The sequence below is a fragment of the Antedon bifida genome, chromosome 2 (assembly GCF_963402885.1).
Source record: "Antedon bifida chromosome 2, ecAntBifi1.1, whole genome shotgun sequence".
Classification (NCBI taxonomy): Eukaryota; Metazoa; Echinodermata; class Crinoidea; order Comatulida; family Antedonidae; genus Antedon; species Antedon bifida.
Window position 1 is genome coordinate 28,861,195 of NC_136227.1, and position 21,832 is coordinate 28,883,026.

Consider the following 21,832-nt stretch of genomic DNA (forward strand, 5'->3'; position numbering starts at 1 on the left):
TTACTACGAATTCTGCTGCTACGAATCCTGCTACTACCGATACCACTACGAATCCCGCTACTACCGATTTTACTACGAATCCCGCTACTACCGATATCACTACGAATCCCGCTACTACCGATATCACTACGAATCCCACTACTACCGCTATTATTATGAATCCTGCTACTACCGATATCTCTACCGATACCACAACCACTCATCATGTTACTACCGATTCCATTACTACTAATCTTGCTACTACCAACATCCCGGTAACTAAGGGTAAATATCTTGATTAAATGTTATTTTTAGTAAATTAGTGCTTTTGTTTTGTTGTTATTATTGTTAGAACAAGTACGTTTTAAATTGCCTGACCAATGATAATATGGAAAAAAATAATGTTTTTGTTTAATATGTCAGTTTAATGTCTCCTAATAGTTATTATTATTATTTATTATATTTTACTGTAAAAAAAACCTGTAATTTAACTGAAAGTCAATGGGGTTGTGGTTGAATTTATATTTTATTTTGTTGTTTTGAAAACATTTTGTGTACGCAAATGATTAACTTTATTAAAACTATGAACCTGGAAATCCAGGGTAGCATTATTTAAATGATGACATGACAAATACATTTTTGCATTTTGTTGTTTTTTTTTGTTAGTTATCAAAAATATGACATCACCAGAAGTAAAAAACGTCCCTCTAACATCGGAACCAGATAGCATTACATTCTCAACGTCAACAGATAGTTCTATGGAAGAAGGTGTGATTTACAAATTTTTAATAGTTAGTAATAACAACCATTACAATGTGTATTCGAAATCTGCATATTGCTTTTCAATTACGTTTGTGTCGCAACTGGATTATAAAGTCTTTGCAAGGACTTATATCTGCTTACAGGCAGAAGAGTTGTTTGCATTTCAGTTGTTTATTACATTTCATTGTCACAGGTATTTATTATAACAACTCCCTCCCTACCCTACCACCACCTTTGAATTAATATAATTATAACATTTATAAAAGTGAGTACTACAACTCTGTCTTCTTCAATAATGCGTAATAAACTCTACATAATTCTTTTTCACGGATACTTCTTTGTCATGCAAATATTTTACCTCTTTGTCTAGATGGAAGATACACAATCGTTGCAGAAAAGGAAACTGTTGACGAAGATACTCATTTCAACGTAGAGAATCAGTAAGTTAATATTTATATTATTTTAAAAACATTCTTTTATTCATTTACTATTACATCATAGACAATTCATTTTTTTTAATACAGTTATATCATTATTAGTGTCAGTACAGTCTGGTGGAAACACATAAAGAGATCAAAACAAAAATAATAATTTTACTTTTTTTAACTTGATAACTTAAGTAGAGAACTAACAAAATCCAATTAGTCAGCAGGGTTTTGCAGTTTCTAAAACTTTCACAAACACACATACCATTGTAATTATCATTATACTGTACATTGTATAATTTTATTAAATGCTTATGTTAATTTATTTTTGATTATAAAAGGGACGATGCGGAGGTGATAAGTGCATCTGACATTGTCACTATCGACGTATATGATGACAAAGGCGAGGAAGTTGGTATGAATTTAGAGATTAAGTTTCCTGTTATTAAGGTACGTTTTAAGCAACTAACGGTTGTTTTAAAAAGATTTAAACATAATATAAACGTATAATTATTATTCATAATATCTGTTTTTCAAGAACATTACAAATGAAAATTCGACAAATGTGAAATATGTACCAGTGTGTTATTATACTGAGAATATGGATTCTTCAGAGCCGTAAGTATAGGCAGTTATTTATTTATAGAAATTTGATAAATGACAAGTGACTATGCAGACAAGTGAGACAGGTAAGTTCGGATAAGTCCCCAATTGGTCAAATTACTTTCGTTACATCAACGTCCTCATGCGTTGCTTCATTTCACTCTTCCGTGATCCAACCAAGCTAAACAGTAGGGAGCTAGCGACCAATGACCTGACTAGGTCAGGTCAATCGATGTTTCGTCGGTCGTCGCCTGTACCTAGAAACCATCAAAAATATGTCGGAGTTTGAAGCGAGGAGTCACGTCCCAATATCCCCGCATGCGCACAGTGAATTACCATGATGTAGGCTGTTGGGATCGTTTGTCATTGCAAATCGAAAGCTCCCCTATTGATCGCCTAGCGGTGCCTTCTATTACGACGAATGTTACTCATTGATATCACATTTACGAAAAATAATTTTGTTTTGAAATGTTTAATGGCTTTTGAAATGTCATGTATTTTTAATTTGCTTGTTAAATAACTCTTCTTTTATTAAGGATATGGTCAACAGAAGGTTGTTCTACTCTTTATGAAAACTACCATATTGATGGTTTGATATGCAAATGTACTCATATGACGTCATTTGTCGTTTTGATGAAACCGATTTCGGTAAAATATGATTCATTATATATATAATTGGAAGGAAGGAAGGATTGAAATTATCTTCCCTGATTAAAAAAAAAAAAATTCATTTTTTTTGTATTTATAAAACATACTTGAATGCGTTTACTATGGGGTAAAAACGATTGTGACCTCAATGATGTAAGTTAAGGTGTTGAAGTGAATCAACATGATAATATAAAGAAGGTTCCGTACTTGAAAATCTCTGTCGAAAACCTGTTTAACTGAAGAAGACGTTAGGATAGTCAATCAAATATAAATTAACAATTAGTAAATCGACAACTACTTTTTGTAAACTGGTGATTTTGAAACCTATTTTTACTAGCAACGGATAGGTCTAGCATTGCTAACATTGTCTATTATTGAATATTTCTGTGTATCTATCTGAAAAAAAACCCCATTTATCGTACATTTATTTTTCTAACTCAGTGTATATAATTATTAATTATATTATTATTATTACATTCTTTTTTATAGTCAAATATTGATGACAAGACTTTATCAATAATTACTAACGTTGGACTTGCAATTTCCAGTTTGTTTCTTATTATAACCCTGATTACTGTATATAGTTTCAAGTAAGTTATCAAATATAAAACATTATTTAACTGACAGACATGACACAAAGTTTGCACTAACACTTGTTATTATAATAAAATTAATGTGGAAAATAATCTTTATACATTTTTTCCTGCTATGTTTCTATGTAGCCTCATAATTGATACAGTTAGTAAACACTGTGTTTACTTCCACTGTCCTACTTCAAATAAGACTTTAATCATGCTTGGATTCTAAAATTGATTCTAAAAATTATTACCATTTTAGAAGCTTAAGAAACTCTGAACGCCATAAAATCCTGTGTCATCTGGTAGTTGCTCTACTTATCGTCAATTTCTTCTATGCCTTCCTAGGTGTGAATGTTAAAAATAAGGTAAGTTTAATTTAAATGTCAAAATATGTTATTATGACTTTATACAATTAACGTTTACGTAAAAAGTTATTAATAATTGTTTATTTGCAAATACTGTACTTTGGAAATGTGGTTGATACGGTAATGCATCAGTCGATTCTCGGTACTGTATCTAGATTTGCCCAGTATCCTATAAATGTTTTTCATGTATCTCCTAGTATCATAATAACATAAGCTAACCCTTAACCTAACCAATACAGGCACAACATGCGATACAAATTAGATGCTGTATTACCAATACTTATGTGGAGATGCACCACTGAGTATGGGGTAGATGCATCATAAACCTGATTTTAAATAAAAGGCATGCCATCACTCCTTCCAAACATACACTCCTTTTTCAAAATAGACAAAATACATTGATTTTGGCAATCGAATGGCCCTCTACTGTTATCGGCAGCTCTGGCGTTTTTAGCGGTTTTTTAAATATCAAACTTTCAAATCTGACTTTCGTGTGTCAACATTTCTGAAGATGTAGTAAAACAAAAGGCAGCACCGGAAGACGATAGCATAGTAATCGAACCTAATCTTTCTTAAAGGACCGTTTCCTAGATACTATTATATTTTAAACAAACTTTACTGTTGTATTCGGAATTGTGTTGAGACCAATGAGACTATCTTCATCCTTCTCTTCGTCTTCTTTCTTATTCTTCGTATTTTCCAGATTGTGTGTGCTGTTATTGCTGGTTGCTTACATTACAGTCTTTTAGCCGCTTTTGCATGGATGCTAATTGTGTCTACAGACGTGTACATGAAGATCAGACACCCGTTTGTTAACCACGAACGACGCTTTTTATTTAGTCGTTATCTTGGCTGGATAGTGCCTAGTATAATCGTAGGAGTGACGGCTGGATGTACGAGGGATAATTACGTTTCCGATGAAATGTAAAATGCTATGCTTGTATCATTTTACATTGTTTAGCGAACTGAAAAATATGCATTGGCAATGGCTTGCATAGTATTCATCGCGTTCTGAAATGTGTGATATTGATTACCACACCCTATACTCCAAATGATAACAGTTTAAATGGCTTATAGGTTACTGTCATAGGTTATTTTGTAATATTTTTCTTGAGTTTAGCAAGTTTTGTTTATGCTTAAGAAAAAGATAAAATGCAAAAATTTGATTCTTATTTAGCATCTTTTATTATTTTAATTTATAGATGCTGGTTGAATATGGACTTTGCAATCTGGACTTTCATCATACCAATGGCTATTACACTTGTGGTAAGTAATGGTTGTCATCCTATGTCCTCTTCAGTAATGACGCATTTTTTCTGCCTGTCTGCTTATTTTAGACTTTTATGCGATTGTGGTTGATTATTCATTCATAATGGTATATTTATTAAAATTATCATTACAGTAAACTGAAATGCGATACATTTTTACATGATAACATTATTAATAATAAGTAGTATTATGTATTTTCGTAGAGAAATTTTTGACATTGAAGTTTGATAAAATATGATTAATTGTATTTGATCTTCACGTCAACATGCAGTTTGTGTTGTCGTTGGTACACTGGTTTTCTAAACATTTCTAATTTCAATTACTTTACGAAAGGTGTTCTTTTTTTCTGTGTTTTAATTAGAATCGAAATGTTTAGTTGATTTCCTGTAGGCCTACTTTCAACAACCATTTCTTACAAACTTAAAATAATTAAAAGTAGAAGACTGAAAAAACACCCATTAATAATATAATACATGCTTTCTTTTCTTGTATAGATCATCAGTGTACAGATTGTTGTCATTGGACATATAGCATTCACAAAAACTCGATTTCCAACACGATCTAAAGAGGACAAGAACTCAAACAAACGAATCAGGTATCAACATATATCATAAATGATTTCGTTTTGACATGAACAATTTCATAATTATTATTATAATAAATGAATAAAAAAAATGATAATGAAGATACAGTAGTAGTAAATAATTGTTACCAGAATAGAATAGAAAGATTATAGATGAAATAGAATAGCAATATGCTCAATGTGATATCTACAATATTATACACACACACACATAGTGTAGGCATTTGGATTTTACACTGCCGCCTTAAGATCTGCCTACACTATCAAACTAGTTTGACAAAAACAATGTGATTTGTCAAAATATGGTAGTGATGTGCCCAAATATGGTGGTGATATGACATCATCATGTCTATATATAGGCACATCACATGTTTTTGTCACATGATAGTGTAGACAGAGCATTAGAGTCAGAAAGTCCAAAAGTTATAACGTCTTTCGGACTGATTCAAATTGCTAACATTACTTCTATCAGTAAGTATGCGTTTCTAGTAATAAATAATAAATAATAAATAATATAGTTTAAATATTAAATACTGTATTGTGTTTTCCTTGTTTTTGTTTTCAAAGATCGTTGGCGTTCGGTTTGATCCTCCTTGCACCTGTAGTTGGACTGCCATGGGTTTTCGGTATCATCATCATCTTCAGTAGTTCCAACGTCATGGAATACATATTTGTCATCATGAACTCATTGCAAGGTTTCTTCATCTGGCTCTCTCAGTGTGTCTTCAGTAATGAGGTACAGTACTCACGTGTTACATTTACATAAATAACAAACAGTTTTAGCAATTTGTTATATTTTCAAACTTGGTAAAAACAAAGCTGTGCATTTCATTTCAATTCAATTTGATTAGCAACCATGCCACCAAAGACAAATATCGGCATAAACAGACAAAATTATTATTTTTATATCATCATTAGGGGGGAGAGAGAGAGTGCGAGGATAGTGTATGGCGAGGGTAGAGTGGAAGTCATTTTGAAGGGAAGCTCTTTCTCATTTCACTCTCTTTCAGATTCAAGATTCAAGAAATGTTATTGGTCCACTTAAAATGGAAATTCATTTTGCTTGGCATAATTAAGACAATAAAGACAATGAAACTACAAGAAAATTACATTAAATTGCAAAAACGCTATAAGTCAATGTTAAAATACGATTTATAGGCCCGGTTGTTAAATTAAAACTGATTAAAATTAAAACGGATTAAAATTAAAAACAAAAAGTACAGTATATATAGTTATCGTCAAACATTTGAATTATTATACATAATAAATGCTATTTACAACAAATGACTTCCTAGTTCTACATAGATTTGCTTTTGGTGGTCGTAGTCTAATGCCAAATCTATTAAAATTGTAACAGTATGTAATGGATGGGTGGGCTCTCTCCTAATATCATTTTTTCTTAAAATAAACTTCTCGTAAATCAGTGAACCCATTATATCTGCTTTAACGATACGTTGTGCAATTTTACGTGGTCTCTCTATTTCTTTATCTTGCTTTATAGTGATTCATATAATGTATTAAAAAAATTAAAGTTAAAAAATAAGATTCAATTATGATTTCTCAATTGTATATCATACGTTCATTAACTATAGGTTCAATATGAATGGAAAAAGAAGACAGCTAACCGTACCCATCCAGATACAATCACTATGACAGACTTTACGAAACTTGCTGGTGACCAAACTAAAGATTTATCGTACAACCGCTGAGAAACGTGACTAAATAATGTGATTTATAGATAATGTAGCCATAATATTTCAGTAATTCACATTCCTCATTCGAATAATCAGAGCCAAATTCGGTAAATCGCGGGTTATTTCTAGAATATTTACTTATTGTGAGTGTTGGTACGGTTAAATATAATATAAACAAATATACAAATAAACTTTATTACTGTGAGTGTGAGATTATAAACACATAATATACAAACTGACAGTTGCTTCTCAACGTTTGTATTAATCAATAATTACAAAATACATAAACGTCGCAGTGGTATATCGTTAAATGTACTTTTCAATCGACAGTGACAAACAAAGTATTAAAAAATCGCAAATGTTTTACTGTATTTAGTGGTATATTATTTATAAGCTGATAAAACATTAAAAAAAAATTTCGTTAGGCCTACTGAGTGGAGAGAATATATTTAAAAAGTGTTCCTCTTTGTACCTATCCTCTTCCCCATCCCTCAACCATAATGTTACATACAAAACACAAATTGGGTTTGTTTATCAATCAAAAATTTGGACTCATTTTGTGAAGTTTCTCTTTCGGAAGTAATTCCCAGGGTGCTAATTTTTGTTGACTACATAAATCATTGTGTCTATTTCGTTTCTGTAAACTTTATTATTACCAATACTTTTTTCAGGTAATTATTATAATTATGCTGAAGCTAATGGAAGGTATACTTACGTATACATCCAGAGTCCAGATTTCCAACAAGTTGGAAAAGCGTATCTATTCAGTTTAATTATTACATACACATCCAGTCAACCGATCCAACACTAAGAGTAACACACCATTTAAATGGCTCTTCCCATCGTTTGATTTACATTACTGAATCAACAAGATATGGATGGGTATTTGCAAGTGCAACATTTACTAATAGTTTAATGCCAAATTACGTACAGATTGTCGGAGATACTATGTATGGATTTATAGCTGTTGATGATATATTTGTTGCTGAAAGTTTTGAAAGTATGTTCATAAGCCTGGGTGCACAACAGTAGATTTACACATTTGTGGGGAAAATGTAAAAACAAAATTTGTCTTTATCTCAGATCTGAACACTTGGAATTTGGTTAGGCAAAAAAGAAGACAATTCACAATTTTAGTTTGGGGTTGGTAACTATCTGGTCGTGCGCCTCATCTCTTCCTGATCAGCGCATTGTATTTATTTATTTAAAAATATATTTATACAGGATAAAAACATATCAGATACTTTTGTGCAAGAATTTAAAATTGGCATAGATAAATTTTGCCCAACACCCTAGGATGGATTTTCTGCCATTCTATGATATACTAAATCAGAAAAAACCCAAACTTACTTTTTTCCCGCAGAATTTGCACCCATGCTATTAGTTCAGTTTAGACGACGTGTTGTTTACACAATTTTCAGGACAAAGGCATAAACACATTTAAATAACATACACATACTAATAAATAGTCTCCCACAACCGGTCAGCATCTCTTTAAATGTCTTTAAATTTATCGTATGTTTTTCTATATAATAATATTAGATTGTAATCAATTATACTTCTGTCCAATGATTTGAATTATCGGTTTTTAACTAATTGTATTACTTTAATATTTGTAGAACTAGTTGTAAGCACGTTCATAAAACATTTTATTAAATCTCTATTTGCATAGTAAGTTATCACGTGATCTTTGCCAGGTCATACCTTGTGCAGAATCATTTTAATAATTTAAAAAAATCATTAATCTACAACTTCCACGTATATTGTATTGCACTTAATATTTAATGTTACTTATTTTTCATTTAATTTTTCAGTAGTATTTTGTTAATAAAATAAATCACGTCTGACGGCCGGCAATGCTGTTAAAAACAAGTATTACTTGTCACGTGTTGTTTTGAAAGCTATCACGTGAAGTTTGTTAGACCGAACCTTGTACAGAATCATTTAATAATTTAAATAAATCATTAATCTACAACGTCCACGTATAAGTTATTACACTAAATATTTAATAAAAATGTTACTATTTTAAATTTTCAGTAGTATTTTGTTGATAAAATAAATCACCTCTGAAGGCAATGCTGTTAAAAACAAACTTGTCATGTGTCATTGTTTTGAAAGCTTTGTCGACATCGTACATTATATAGGTTGATCTAAATAATCGCAGTATTACTGTACATATACATTGGTATTACAGTTTTAGTAATTCTGCAATAACAAATTAATGTTAACCAGATCGAAAAGAAATTAAAAACTACAGGAAATTAGTGTTCATGATGACGACGGACATTCTAGGCCTAACGTAGCTCTCAACCTCAAAGGCGAGGTAAGTCTAATATAAACAGGTTGTAGTGTACATACCGGTACTATCTCAGTATTGCAAACTATACAATAATATTAGCACACATATGTAATATAGTCTATTTTATTTCAAAATTGTTCTTATACTGTAAATGTGTCTATTTGACAATAAAGTGACATCGCTGTATTTCGCTGTTCACTCGTTCATCCAGCTGCTGACACCATTGGTATTTTTGGTCGACATTCCAAATAACATCGTCAACAACTAAATAAGGTGACGATTTAAAATAAAATGATCACCTGTTATTGTATGAAATGTTATTATTCTTCTACTTTATTTCTATCTATACAGATGTGTGTCTTAAAAATTTAAATGACAATGATCACAAAAATGTTACAATATTTTTCAAATAATTAATTTATTCCTAATTAGCTTTTCAGTGAGATCACTCATCCGTGATGTCATTTATACGCCCTTTTGTGAAATCACCAAAATGCTTAAAATTACGTTTTGATCAATTTAGAGCATGGATTATGCCATTCTCGTGTTTCAGAAAATGACTGCGCATCAATACGATTTTAATCGCATTCTATTAACCTTATTACAATAAAATAACTTAAAATAGTGCTATACGAGCAGGTTAAAAATGACAAAATGCGCACATTGATTTCACAAAAGTTCTAAAAAATGTTAAAAAAGAAATAACTCTTCAGAATGCACGATGACCGCCATGTATGTAAGCCATTGAGTTGTAGGTATGAATTCGTGTACAGTTGACGTTAAAACGTTGTGACGCCATCAATTGGCCACTTGAATTTAAAAATTAGGATTTTTCCCTTTCGTCATAGATTATCACATTCAACAGAGCGCATCTCGCTTATCCGTTATCAAATTTTCGCTAAAATGTCAGTATGTGCTTGCTCAATCACTTATCTTTCTTATGAATAATCTTCATTTGATGACATTATGCCGCCTTTGAATAACATAGGTTATGTAATTGTACTTGCACTGTATACTTGAATATCTTACAGCTCTTTAGATTTAAATGTAACCTGCTGAAATTTAGATATGAATTCATACAAAAACTGTGCCTATTGGATGTTGTAACGTTATCAATGGCCATCTGAATTTAAAAATTACTTTTTTTATCTCTTTCGTCAAAGTTATACAAATTTAAAAGATTGCCCACCTTGCTTCTACATGTTCAATTTTCTTCCAAATCTTATATCTGTTTGCTTATTTCATTTTTTTTCGAAATTGTCATCTTCATGTTTGATTTTGATAACGTCATCATATAAAAAAATTGTTACCATATGAGAGTCTCGAAAATTTTAACTATTCTACACTGTATATAGATATACAGTATACTGTATATATTATTCTATATTACACGTGACCGGCACAACTCATCACTAAAACCCAGTCATAAATGTATGTTAACGTGCATCGTTTTTTAAAATTAAATGTCAGTAAATTATAAAAATGATCACATATAATTCTTCAAAGTGATGAACTAAATTCTAGTTACAAATTGTTACTTATTTGATTATAATTCGTCAATATGCTAATCTGCGGTACACGTCAATAATGTATATGAAAATCGGAGGTTACTTTAAAAATTATGCTACTAAGTGTTGCTTTTCCATTCACGTCTTTTCAATATAATTATTGGTGATGACTTTTAGACTTTATTAAAAGCAAACAATACCATTGAAACACGCTTGAATGCTGTTTACTACTAAAATCAGTTTTCTTTCCATAGAAACGATGGATCTAATATGAATAACAATATTAAGTTTACTTTTTAAATTTAATGTTCTTTCTATAGTGACGAAGAAGACTAAAAGCTATAATGACTGTATTGCGTTCACTAAGATGTAATATTCAATCTTGCCACTTCCACTAATGTGTAATTTTGTCACCATTAACTACATAATAAGTTGCTTAAATAAGTTAAATCTGTAGAATATTAACAAAGAAGAGTCTAGATGATAGGATTATAACTGTTTGATTCCTTTGGAAGACATACGATACATAGTGTACTGTATTTCTTGAAATATCCTGTCAGCGTTTGCTTGCTCTTACTATGGAACGTGTTTTGTTGAAAACGTTTCTGATTTTTGTCATCAACTTAAATGACTTTTCTTTTGGTAAGTTCAACTAATCTATTGGGCAGCTATCTTAACATGCATTAACATTACCATGGAGAAATGGACTTCCTACAGTTTGTTATTTATAACTGACAAGTGATTTAGAGTTGTCACTAAATATATTCTCAGTTTTTTTAAACAAATGTCTTGATGAACACATTGTTCTTGGCACTGTCACAACCACAACATGGCTGAATGTGTTCTCAGTCTCGTGTGTGTAACGAATTTTTAGTTATCGTTAGTTGTCGAATTTCACTCCTTCCTGTCGCAGTCGCAGTCACCTCCTCATTAGTAATACTGATCAGTGACTTTAAGTAATAATATAAAAAATTACTATGGTCAGGTTTGTAGCGAAAACACATTCAACGTTGTCATACAAAAAGTAAAATAAATAATTCTTTCATGAATAGTTAATAGGAATGGTAAAAATCCGATTGTTTTAAATGGATATACCCATCTTCATTGTTATACAACATGTTATATCAAGTATACACTTCAATAACTGATCATTTTGGGGGTTTTATGTGTTAGGGTGGGGGGGGGGCGCTTCGGCTGCTGTGGATGTTTGGATTATAAATTAGTTTTAATGAATATATTTTTCTTTTGTAAGGTCAAACAACATGGTCCGAAGAGTACTTTCTATGTCCAAGCCAGTCTCAGAACATCACATCAAAAAATTATCCAGACCAATATGATAATAATCTGGACTACACCTGGACGTTTCATACAAATCCTGAAAATGTGCTGTTACTAAAATTCTACGATTTCAAAATTGAACTAAGCTATGATTATGTGTCAGTTGACTATGGAAGCACGACTGTCAAATACGAGGGTTTTAATTTACCACCAGACACTTTGTCTTCAAGTAACACATTGGTTATAAAGTTTATTACCGACGCAAGTGGAGAGTATGGCGGTTTCCTTGCTGGTATAGAAGTGTACAAGGGTAGGCTAAAACAAACTTACTGTTAAATGTTAATGTATAAGTAAGAAATGTATTGTACTGACGGACTCCGTTGAATATTATACTTTTTATAATCGTCGATATTACTATTTTTTTAACGTTTTTCTATTCTTTTATGTTAAAATACAGGCATTTTTTTTAGGTTTTACAATTATTTATTACTTTCTGATTTTTTACTTTTCATGCACGACTCCTGAATATAGATATTACTACGAATACTGCCACTAACGCTATTACTACCTGTACGAATCCTGCTACTACCGATATCACTACGAATCCCGCTACTACCGCTATTACTACGAATGCTGCTACTACCGATATTACTACGAATCCCACTACTAACGCTATTACTACGAATCCCACTACTACCGCTATTACTACAAATCCTGCTACTACCGATACCACTACCGATACCACTACTCATCAAGTTACTACCGATTCCATTACTACGAATCCTGCTACTACCGATACGACTACCGATACTACTACGAATGATCATCCTACGAATGATCATCCTACTACCGAAATCATTACCGAAATCATTACCGATACTATTACTATTCCTCCTACTACCGAAATCGCTACCGATACTTCTACTATTCCTGCGACTATCGATATCATTACCGATACTACTACGAATGATCCTACAAAAGATACCACCACTACCGATTCCACCACTACCGATTCCACCACTACCGATTCTACCACTACCGATTCCACCACTACCGATTCCACCACTACCGATTCCACCACTACTCCTCAAGTTACTACCGATTCCATTACTACTAATTCTGCTACTACCAACATTCCGGTAACCAAGGGTAAATATCTTGATTATTCGTTTTCTTTAAAAAAAATCTTATGTGAGTAAATTAGTACTTTTGTTTTGTTATTATTTCTGTACAGCTGTTAAAACAAGTACGTTTTAAATTGTCTGACCAAGGATAACATGAAAACTGTTTAAGATGTTGTCCCTCTGAAAAAATAATGTTTTTGTTTAATATGCCATTTTAATATCTTATTATTTATTATATTATACTGTAAAAAACCCTGTAATTTAACTAAAAGTCAATGGGGTTTTGGTTGAATTTAATCTTTTATTTTGTTGTTTTGAAAACATTTTTTGTACGCAAATGATTAACTTTATTAAAACTATGAACCTGGAAATCCAGGGTAGCATTATTTAAGTGATGACATGACAAATACATTTTTGCATTTTGTTGTTTTTTTTTAGTTATCAAAAATATGACATCACCAGAAGTAAAAGACGTCCCTCTAACATCGGAACCAGATAGCATAACATTCTCAACGTCAACAGATAGTTCTATGGAAGAAGGTGTGATTTACAAATATTTAATAGTTAGTAATAATAACCATTACAATGTGTATTACTGCATATTACTTTTCAATTACGTGTGTGTCGCAAATGGATTATAAAGTCTTTGCAAGGACTTATGTCTGCTTACAGGCATAAGAGTTGTTTGTATTTCAGTTGTTTATTACACTTGATTGTCAAAGGTATTTATTATAACAACCCCCTCCCTACCCTACCACCACCTTTGAATTAATATAATTATAACATTTATAAAAGTGAGTACTACAACTCTGTCTTCTTCAATAATGCGTAATAAACTCCGCTAATTCTTTTTCACGGATACTTCTTTGTCATGCAAATATTTTACCTCTTTATCTAGATAAAAGATACACAATCGTTGCGGAAAAGGAAACTGTTGACGAAGATACTCATTTCAACGTAGAGAATCAGTAAGTTATTATTTATATTATTTTAAAAACATTCTTTTATTCATTTACTATTACATCATAGAGAATTCATTTTTTTAAATACAGTTATATCATTATTAGTGTCAGTACAGTCTGGTGGAAACACATAAAGAGATCAAAACAAAAATAATATTTTTTTATTAACTTAAGTAGAGAACTAAAAAAAATCCAATTAGTCAGCAGGGTTTTGCAGTTTCTAAAACAAACACACATACCATTGTAATTATTATTATACTGTACATTGCATAATTTTATTAAATGCTTATGTTAATTTATTTTTTATTATAAAAGGGACGATGCGGAGATGATAAGTTCATCTGACATTGTCACTATCGACGTATATGATGACAAAGGCGAGGAAGTTGGTATGAATTTAGAAATTAAGTTTCCTGTTATTAAGGTACGTTTTAAGCAACTAACGGTTGTTTTAAAAAGATTTAAACATAATATAAACGTATAATTATTATTCATAATATCTGTTTTTCAAGAACATTACAAATGAAAATTCGACAAATGTGAAATATGTACCAGTGTGTTATTATACTGAGAATATGGACTCTTCAGAGCCGTAAGTATAGGCAGTTATTTATTTATAGAAATTTGATAAATGACAAGTGACTATGCAGACAAGTGAGACAGGTAAGTTCGGATAAGTCCCCAATTGGTCAAATTGCTTTCGTTACATCAACGTCCTCATGCGTTGCTTCATTTCACTCTTCCAATCAACTGATCCAACAACAGGGAGCTAGCGATTTGTGACGACCAATGACCTGACTAGGTCAGGTCAATCGATGTTTCGTCGGTCTTCGCCTGTACCTAGAAACCATCAAAACTATGTCGGAGTTTGAAACGAGGAGTCACGTCCCAATATCCCCGCATGCGCACAGTGAATTACCATGATGTAGGCTGTCGGGATCGTTTGTCATTGCAAATCGAAAGCTCCCCTATTGATCGCCTAGCGGTGGCTTCTATTAGGACGAATGTTACTCATTGATATCACATTTACGAAAAATAAATGGTTTTTGAAATTTCATGTCATGTTAATTTGCTTGTTAAATAACTCTTCTTTTATTAAGGATATGGTCAACAGAAGGTTGTTCTACTCTTTATGAAAACTACCATATTGACGGTGTGATATGCAAATGTACTCATATGACGTCATTTGTCGTTTTGATGAAACCGATTCCGGTATAATATGATTCATTATATATATAATTGGAAGGAAGGAAGGATTGAAATTATCTTCCCTGATTAAAATATATAAATTCATTTTTTTTTTGTATTTATAAAACATACTTGAATGCGTTTACTATGGGATGAAAACGATTGAGACCTCAATGATGTAAGTTAAGGTGTTAAAGTGAATCAACATGATATAAAGAAGGTTCCGTACTTGAAAATCTCTGTCGAAAACCTGTTTAACTGAAGAAGACGTTAGGATAGTCAATCAAATATAAATTAACAATTAGTAAATCGACAACTACTTTTTGTAAACTGCTGATGATTTTGAAACCTATTTTTACTAGCAACGGATAGGTCTAGCATTGCTAACATTGTCTATTATTGAATATGTCTGTATATCTTTTGAAAAAAAAACCATTTATCGTACATTTATATTTCTAAGTCAGTGTATATAATTATTAATTATATTATTATTATTACATTCTTTTTTATAGTCAAATATTGATGACAAGACTTTATCAATAATTACTAACGTTGGACTTGCAATTTCCAGTTTGTTTCTTATTATAACCCTGATTACTGTATATAGTTTCAAGTAAGTTATCAAATATAAAACATTATTTGTTTGAGACATGACACAGAGTTTGCACTAACACTTGTTATTATAATAAAATTAATGTGGAAAATAATCTTTATACATTTTTTCCTGCTATGTTTCTATGTAGCCTCATAATTGATACAGTTAGTATACACTGTGTTTACTTCCACTGTCCTACTTCAAATAAGACTTTAATCATGCTTGGATTCTAAAATTGATTCTAAAAATTATTACCATTTTAGAAGCTTAAGAAACTCTGAACGCCATAAAATCCTGTGTCATCTGGTAGTTGCTCTACTTACCGTCAATTTCTTCTATGCCTTCCTAGGTGTGAATGTTAAAAATAAGGTAAGTTTAATTTAAATGTCGAAATATGTTATTATGACGTTAACGTAAAAAGTTATTAATAATAGTTTATTTGCAAATACTGTACTTTGGAAATGTGGTTGATACGGTAATGCATCAGCCGATTCTCGGTACTGTATCTAAATTTGCCCAGTATCCTATAAATGTTTTTCATTTATCTCCTAGTATCATAATAACATAAGCTAACCCTTAACCTAACCAATACAGGCACAACATGCGATACAAATTAGATGCTGTATTACCAATACTTATGTGGAGATGCACCACTGAGTATGGGGTAGATGCATCATAAACCTGATTTTAAACAAAAGACATGCCATCACTCCTTCCAAACATACACTTCTTAATGAATTTTTCAAAATAGACAAAATACATTGATTTTGGCAATCGAAGGGCCTTCTACTGTTACCGGCAGCTCTGGCGTTTTTAGCGGTTTTTTAAATATCAAACTTTCAAATCTGACTTTCGTCTGTCAACATTTCTGAAGTTGTAGTAAAACAAAAGGCAGCACCGGAAGACGATAGCATAGTAATCGAACCTAATCTTTCTTAAAGGACCGTTTCCTAGATACTATTATATTTTAAACAAACTTTACTGTTGTATTCGGAATTGTGTTGAGACCAATGAGACTATCTTCATCCTTCTCTTCGTCTTCTTTCTTATTCTTCGTATTTTCCAGATTGTGTGTGCTGTTATTGCTGGTTGCTTACATTACAGTCTTTTAGCCGCTTTTGCATGGATGCTAATTGTGTCTACAGACGTGTACATGAAGATCAGACACCCGTTTGTTAACCACGAACGACGCTTTTTATTTAGTCGTTATCTTGGCTGGATAGTGCCTAGTATAATCGTAGGAGTGACGGCTGGATGTACGAGGGATAATTACGTTTCCGATGAAATGTAAAATGCTATGCTTGTATCATTTTACATTGTTTAGCGAACTGAAAAATTGGCAATGGCTTGCATAGTATTCATCGCGTTCTGAAATGTGTGATATTGATTACCACACCCTATACTCCAAATGATAACAGTTTAAATGGCTTATAGGTTACTGTCATAGGTTATTTTGTAATATTTTTCTTGAGTTTAGCAAGTTTTGTTTATGCATAAGAAAAAGATAAAATGCACACATAAATTTGATTCTTAGTTAGCATCTTTTATTATTTTAATTTATAGATGCTGGTTGAATATGAACTTTGCAATCTGGACTTTCATCATACCAATGACTATTACACTTGTGGTAAGTAATGGTTGTCATCCTATGTCCTCTTCAGTAATGATGCATTTTTTCTGCCTGTCTGCTTATTTTAGACTTTTGTGCGATTGTGGTTGATTATTCATTCATAATGGTATATTTATTAAAATTATCATTACAGTAAACTGAAATGCGATACATTTTTACATGATAACATTATTAATAATAAGTAGTATTATGTATTTTCGTAGAGAAATTTTTGACATTGAAGTTTGGTAAAGTATGATTAATTGTATTTGATCTTCACGTCAACATGCAGTTTGTGTTGTCGTTGGTACACTGGTTTTCTAAACATTTCTAATTTCAATTACTTTACGAAAGGTGTTCTTTTTTTCTGTGTTTTAATTAGAATCGAAATGTTTAGTTAATTTCCTGTAGGCCTACTTTCAACAACCATTTCTTACAAACTTATAATAATTACATTAAAAGTAGAAGACTGAAAAAACACCCATTAATAATATAATACATGCTGTCTTTTCTTGTATAGATTATCAGTGTACAGATTGTTGTCATTGGACATATAGCATTCACAAAAACTCAATTTCCAACACAATCTAAAGAGGACAAGAACTCAAACAAACGAATCAGGTATCAACATGTATCATAAATGATTTCGTTTTGACATGAACAATTTCATAATTATTATTATAATAAATGAATAAAAAAAAATGATAATGAAGATACAGTAGTAAATAATTGTTACTAGAATAGAAAGATTATAGATGAAATAGAATAGCAATATGCTCAATGTGATATCTACAATATTATACACACACACACATAGTGTAGGCATTTGGATTTTACACTGCCGTCTTAAGCTCTGTCTACACTATCAAACTAGTTTGACAAAAACAATGTGATTTGTCAAAATATGGTAGTGATGTGCCCAAATATGGTGGTGATATGACATCATCATATCTATATATAGGCACATCACATGTTTTTGTCACATGATAGTGTAGACAGAGCATTAGAGTCAGAAAGTCCAAAAGTTATAACGTCTTTCGGACTGATTCAAAATGCTAACATTACTTCTATCAGTAAGTATGCAAGGATTTCTAGTAATAAATAATAAATAATATAGTTTAAATATTAAATACTGTATTGTGTTTTCCTTGTTTTTGTTTTTAAAGATCGTTGGCGTTCGGTTTGATCCTCCTTGCACCTGTAGTTGGACTGCCATGGGTTTTCGGTATCATCATCATCTTCAGTAGTTCCAAAGTCATGGAATACATATTTGTCATCATGAACTCATTGCAAGGTTTCTTCATCTGGCTCTCTCAGTGTGTCTTCAGTAATGAGGTACAGTACTCACGTGTTACATTTACATAAATAACAAACAGTTTTAGCATATTGTTATATTTTCAAACTTGGTAAAAACAAAGCTGTGCATTTCATTTCAATTCAATTTGATTAGCAACCATGCCACCAAAGGCAAATATCGGCATAAACAGACAAAATTAGTTACAATTGAGTGCAATTTCATTTTTATATTATCATTAGGGAAGAAAGAGAGTGCGAGGATAGTGTATGGGGAGGGTAGAGTGGAGGTCATTTTGAAGGGAAGCTCTTTCTCATTTCACTCTCCTTCAGATTCAAGATTCAAGAAATGTTATTGGTCCACTTAAAATGGAAATTCATTTTGCTTGGCATAATTAAGACAATAAAGACAATGAAACTACGAGAAAATTACATCAAATTGCAAAAACGCTTTAAGCCAATGTTAAAATACGATTTATAAGCCCGGTTGTTAAAATAAAACTGATTAAAATTAAAAACAAAAAGTACAGTATATAGAGTTATCGTCAAACATATAAATGCTATTTACAACAAATGACTTCCTAGTTCTACATAGATTTGCTTTTGGTGGCCGTAGTCTAATGCCAGATCTTTTAAAATTGTAACAGTAATGTAGTGGATGGGTGGGCTCAAATCAGTGAACCCATCATATCTGCTTTAATGATACGTTGTGCAATTTTACGTGGTCTCTCTATTTCTTTATCTTGCTTTATAGTGATTCATATAATGTATTAGGAAAGTTAAAAAAAAAGATTCAATTATGATTTCTCAATTGTATATCATACGTTCATTAACTATAGGTTCAATATGAATGGAAAAAGAAGACAGCTAACCGTACCCATCCAGATACAATCACTATGACAGACACTACGAAACCTGGTGACCAAACTAACGATTTATCGTACCACCGCTGAGAAACGTGACTAAATAATGTGATTTATAGATAATGTAGCCATAATATTTCAGTAATTCACATTCCAAATTCGAATAATCAGGGCCAAATTCGGTAAATCGCGGTTATTTCTAGAATTTTTACTTATTGTGAGTGTTGGTACGGTTAGATATAATATAAACAAATATACAAATAAACTTTATTACTGTGAGTGTGTGTAGCCCCTACTGTTAGATTATAAACATATAATATACAAATGTTATTACTTTACTACTGACAGTTGCTTCTCAACGTTTGTATTAATTAATAATTACAAAATATATAAACGTCGTAGTGGTATATCGTTACATGTACTTTTCAATCGACAGTGACAAACAAAGTATTAAAAAATCGCAAATGTTTTACTGTATTTAGTGGTATATTATTTATAAGCCTATAAAACATGAAAAACAAAATTTCGTTAGGCCTACTGAGTGGAGAGAATATATTTAAAAAGTGTTCCTCTTTGTACCTATCCTCTTCCCCATCCCTCAACCATAATGTTACATACAAAACACAAATTCAAAAATTTGGACTCATTTTGTGACAAGTTTCTCTTTCGGAAGTAATTCCCAGGGTGCTAATTTTGGTTGACTACATAAATCATTGTGTCTATTTCGTTTCTGTAAACGACAATGTATTCGAGAACCATCTAGTTTCAGTAATTCACATTCCTCATTCGAATAATCAGGGCCAATTAGGGCAAACAAAGACCGCAATGGAACAGTCTAGCCTGGAAGCAGCCTTTGATGAAACCACACCAATATAAACCATTTGTATATGTTTGTGTATTGTATATATTGCTGTGTATAATTATTTTATTTATATTATAATTAATGTGTTAAAATTATATTTTTGTTTTGATTACCTTTAAAACACGTTGTTCACACTGAACTGCTTTACGTTGAATGGTGAACAATACCGTATTCAATGAGGTCGTCTTTGTAAACGGAATTTTTAGAGATTGTAATGAATTAATAATTCTGTTTAAAAATAATTTGAATAGTCGGTTTTTAATTTTTTGTATTACTTTAATATTTGTAGAACTACCGGTACTATGGTTATCACGTGATCTTTGTTCGATCGAAATTTGTGGAAAATCATTTAATAATTAAATAAATCTGTAATCTACAATTTATTGCATTGAAAAACTAAATGACAATTTTACTATTTTTCATTTAATATTTTGTAAAATAAATCATGTCAGACAGCAATGCTAAACAAGTATTACTTGTCACGTGTCATTGTTTTGAAAGCTTTGTCGACATCGTACATTATCCAATATAGGCCTACTGTAGGCCTAATCACTCAATCAATCAATACCTGTACATGTACGCAATAATCGCAATTCATATACAGTACATATACATTTATATTATCAGTAATTTTGTATGTCAACTAGTTAAAAAAAGAAATTAAAAACGTCAGGAAATTAGTGTTCATGACGACGACGGACATTCTAGGCCTAACGTACTGTTACTCTCAACCTCAAAGGCAAGGTAAGTCTAGTACAGGTTGCAGTCTACTTTACATACCGGTAGGCCCTATATACTAGCTCAGTAGTGCAAGCTATACATAATTGTAGCACATATTTTACGGTACATAATTATTATCGATCAATCTATTTTATAAAATTGTTCTAATACTGTAGGCTAAATGTGTGTAGGTATTTCAAATGGCATCGTTGTATTTCGCAGTTTCGTTCTTTCAGCTGCTGACTCCATTGTAGTTTTTTTTTCAACATTCCAAATTCGTCAACAACTCATTTGTTAATTATTAGATTATAATTCTTCAATATGCCATCATCCTGTATATGTACATTATATTATTTATTATATATTTATTTACAAATCTGAGCCTACTTTATGAATTATGGCACTCTGTTATGCTTTTCATTTCACGTCCTTTAAATAATGATTAGTGATGAATTTAGCCTTTATTAAAAATACATTGAAACACGCTTGAATGTTGTTTACCTTTACCCAAATTAATGTTCTTTCCATAGTGACGATGGAGATATGGAGTTTTTAGTCGCGTGGACGCGACTCTATAGTTCACTATGTCGGTATGTCTGTCTGTCTGTGGTTATGTTTTCACGGT

General features: G+C 31.5%; 1 protein-coding gene across 1 annotated transcript; it reads left to right on the forward strand.

Moving 5' to 3' along the window:
• The first annotated feature begins 656 nt into the window (after window positions 1-656).
• LOC144835591 (adhesion G-protein coupled receptor D1-like) lies at window positions 657-19,877 on the forward strand. Its single transcript, XM_078690671.1, has 12 exons — window positions 657-747; window positions 1,112-1,181; window positions 1,508-1,616; window positions 1,705-1,784; window positions 2,306-2,417; window positions 2,907-3,007; window positions 3,255-3,360; window positions 4,064-4,284; window positions 4,563-4,626; window positions 17,990-18,090; window positions 18,636-18,804; window positions 19,602-19,877. Exons 1-12 carry the CDS (start codon window positions 657-659, stop codon window positions 19,713-19,715), a joined length of 1,338 nt encoding a protein of 445 aa, XP_078546797.1. The 3' UTR covers window positions 19,716-19,877.
• The last annotated feature ends 1,955 nt before the right edge of the window (window positions 19,878-21,832 follow it).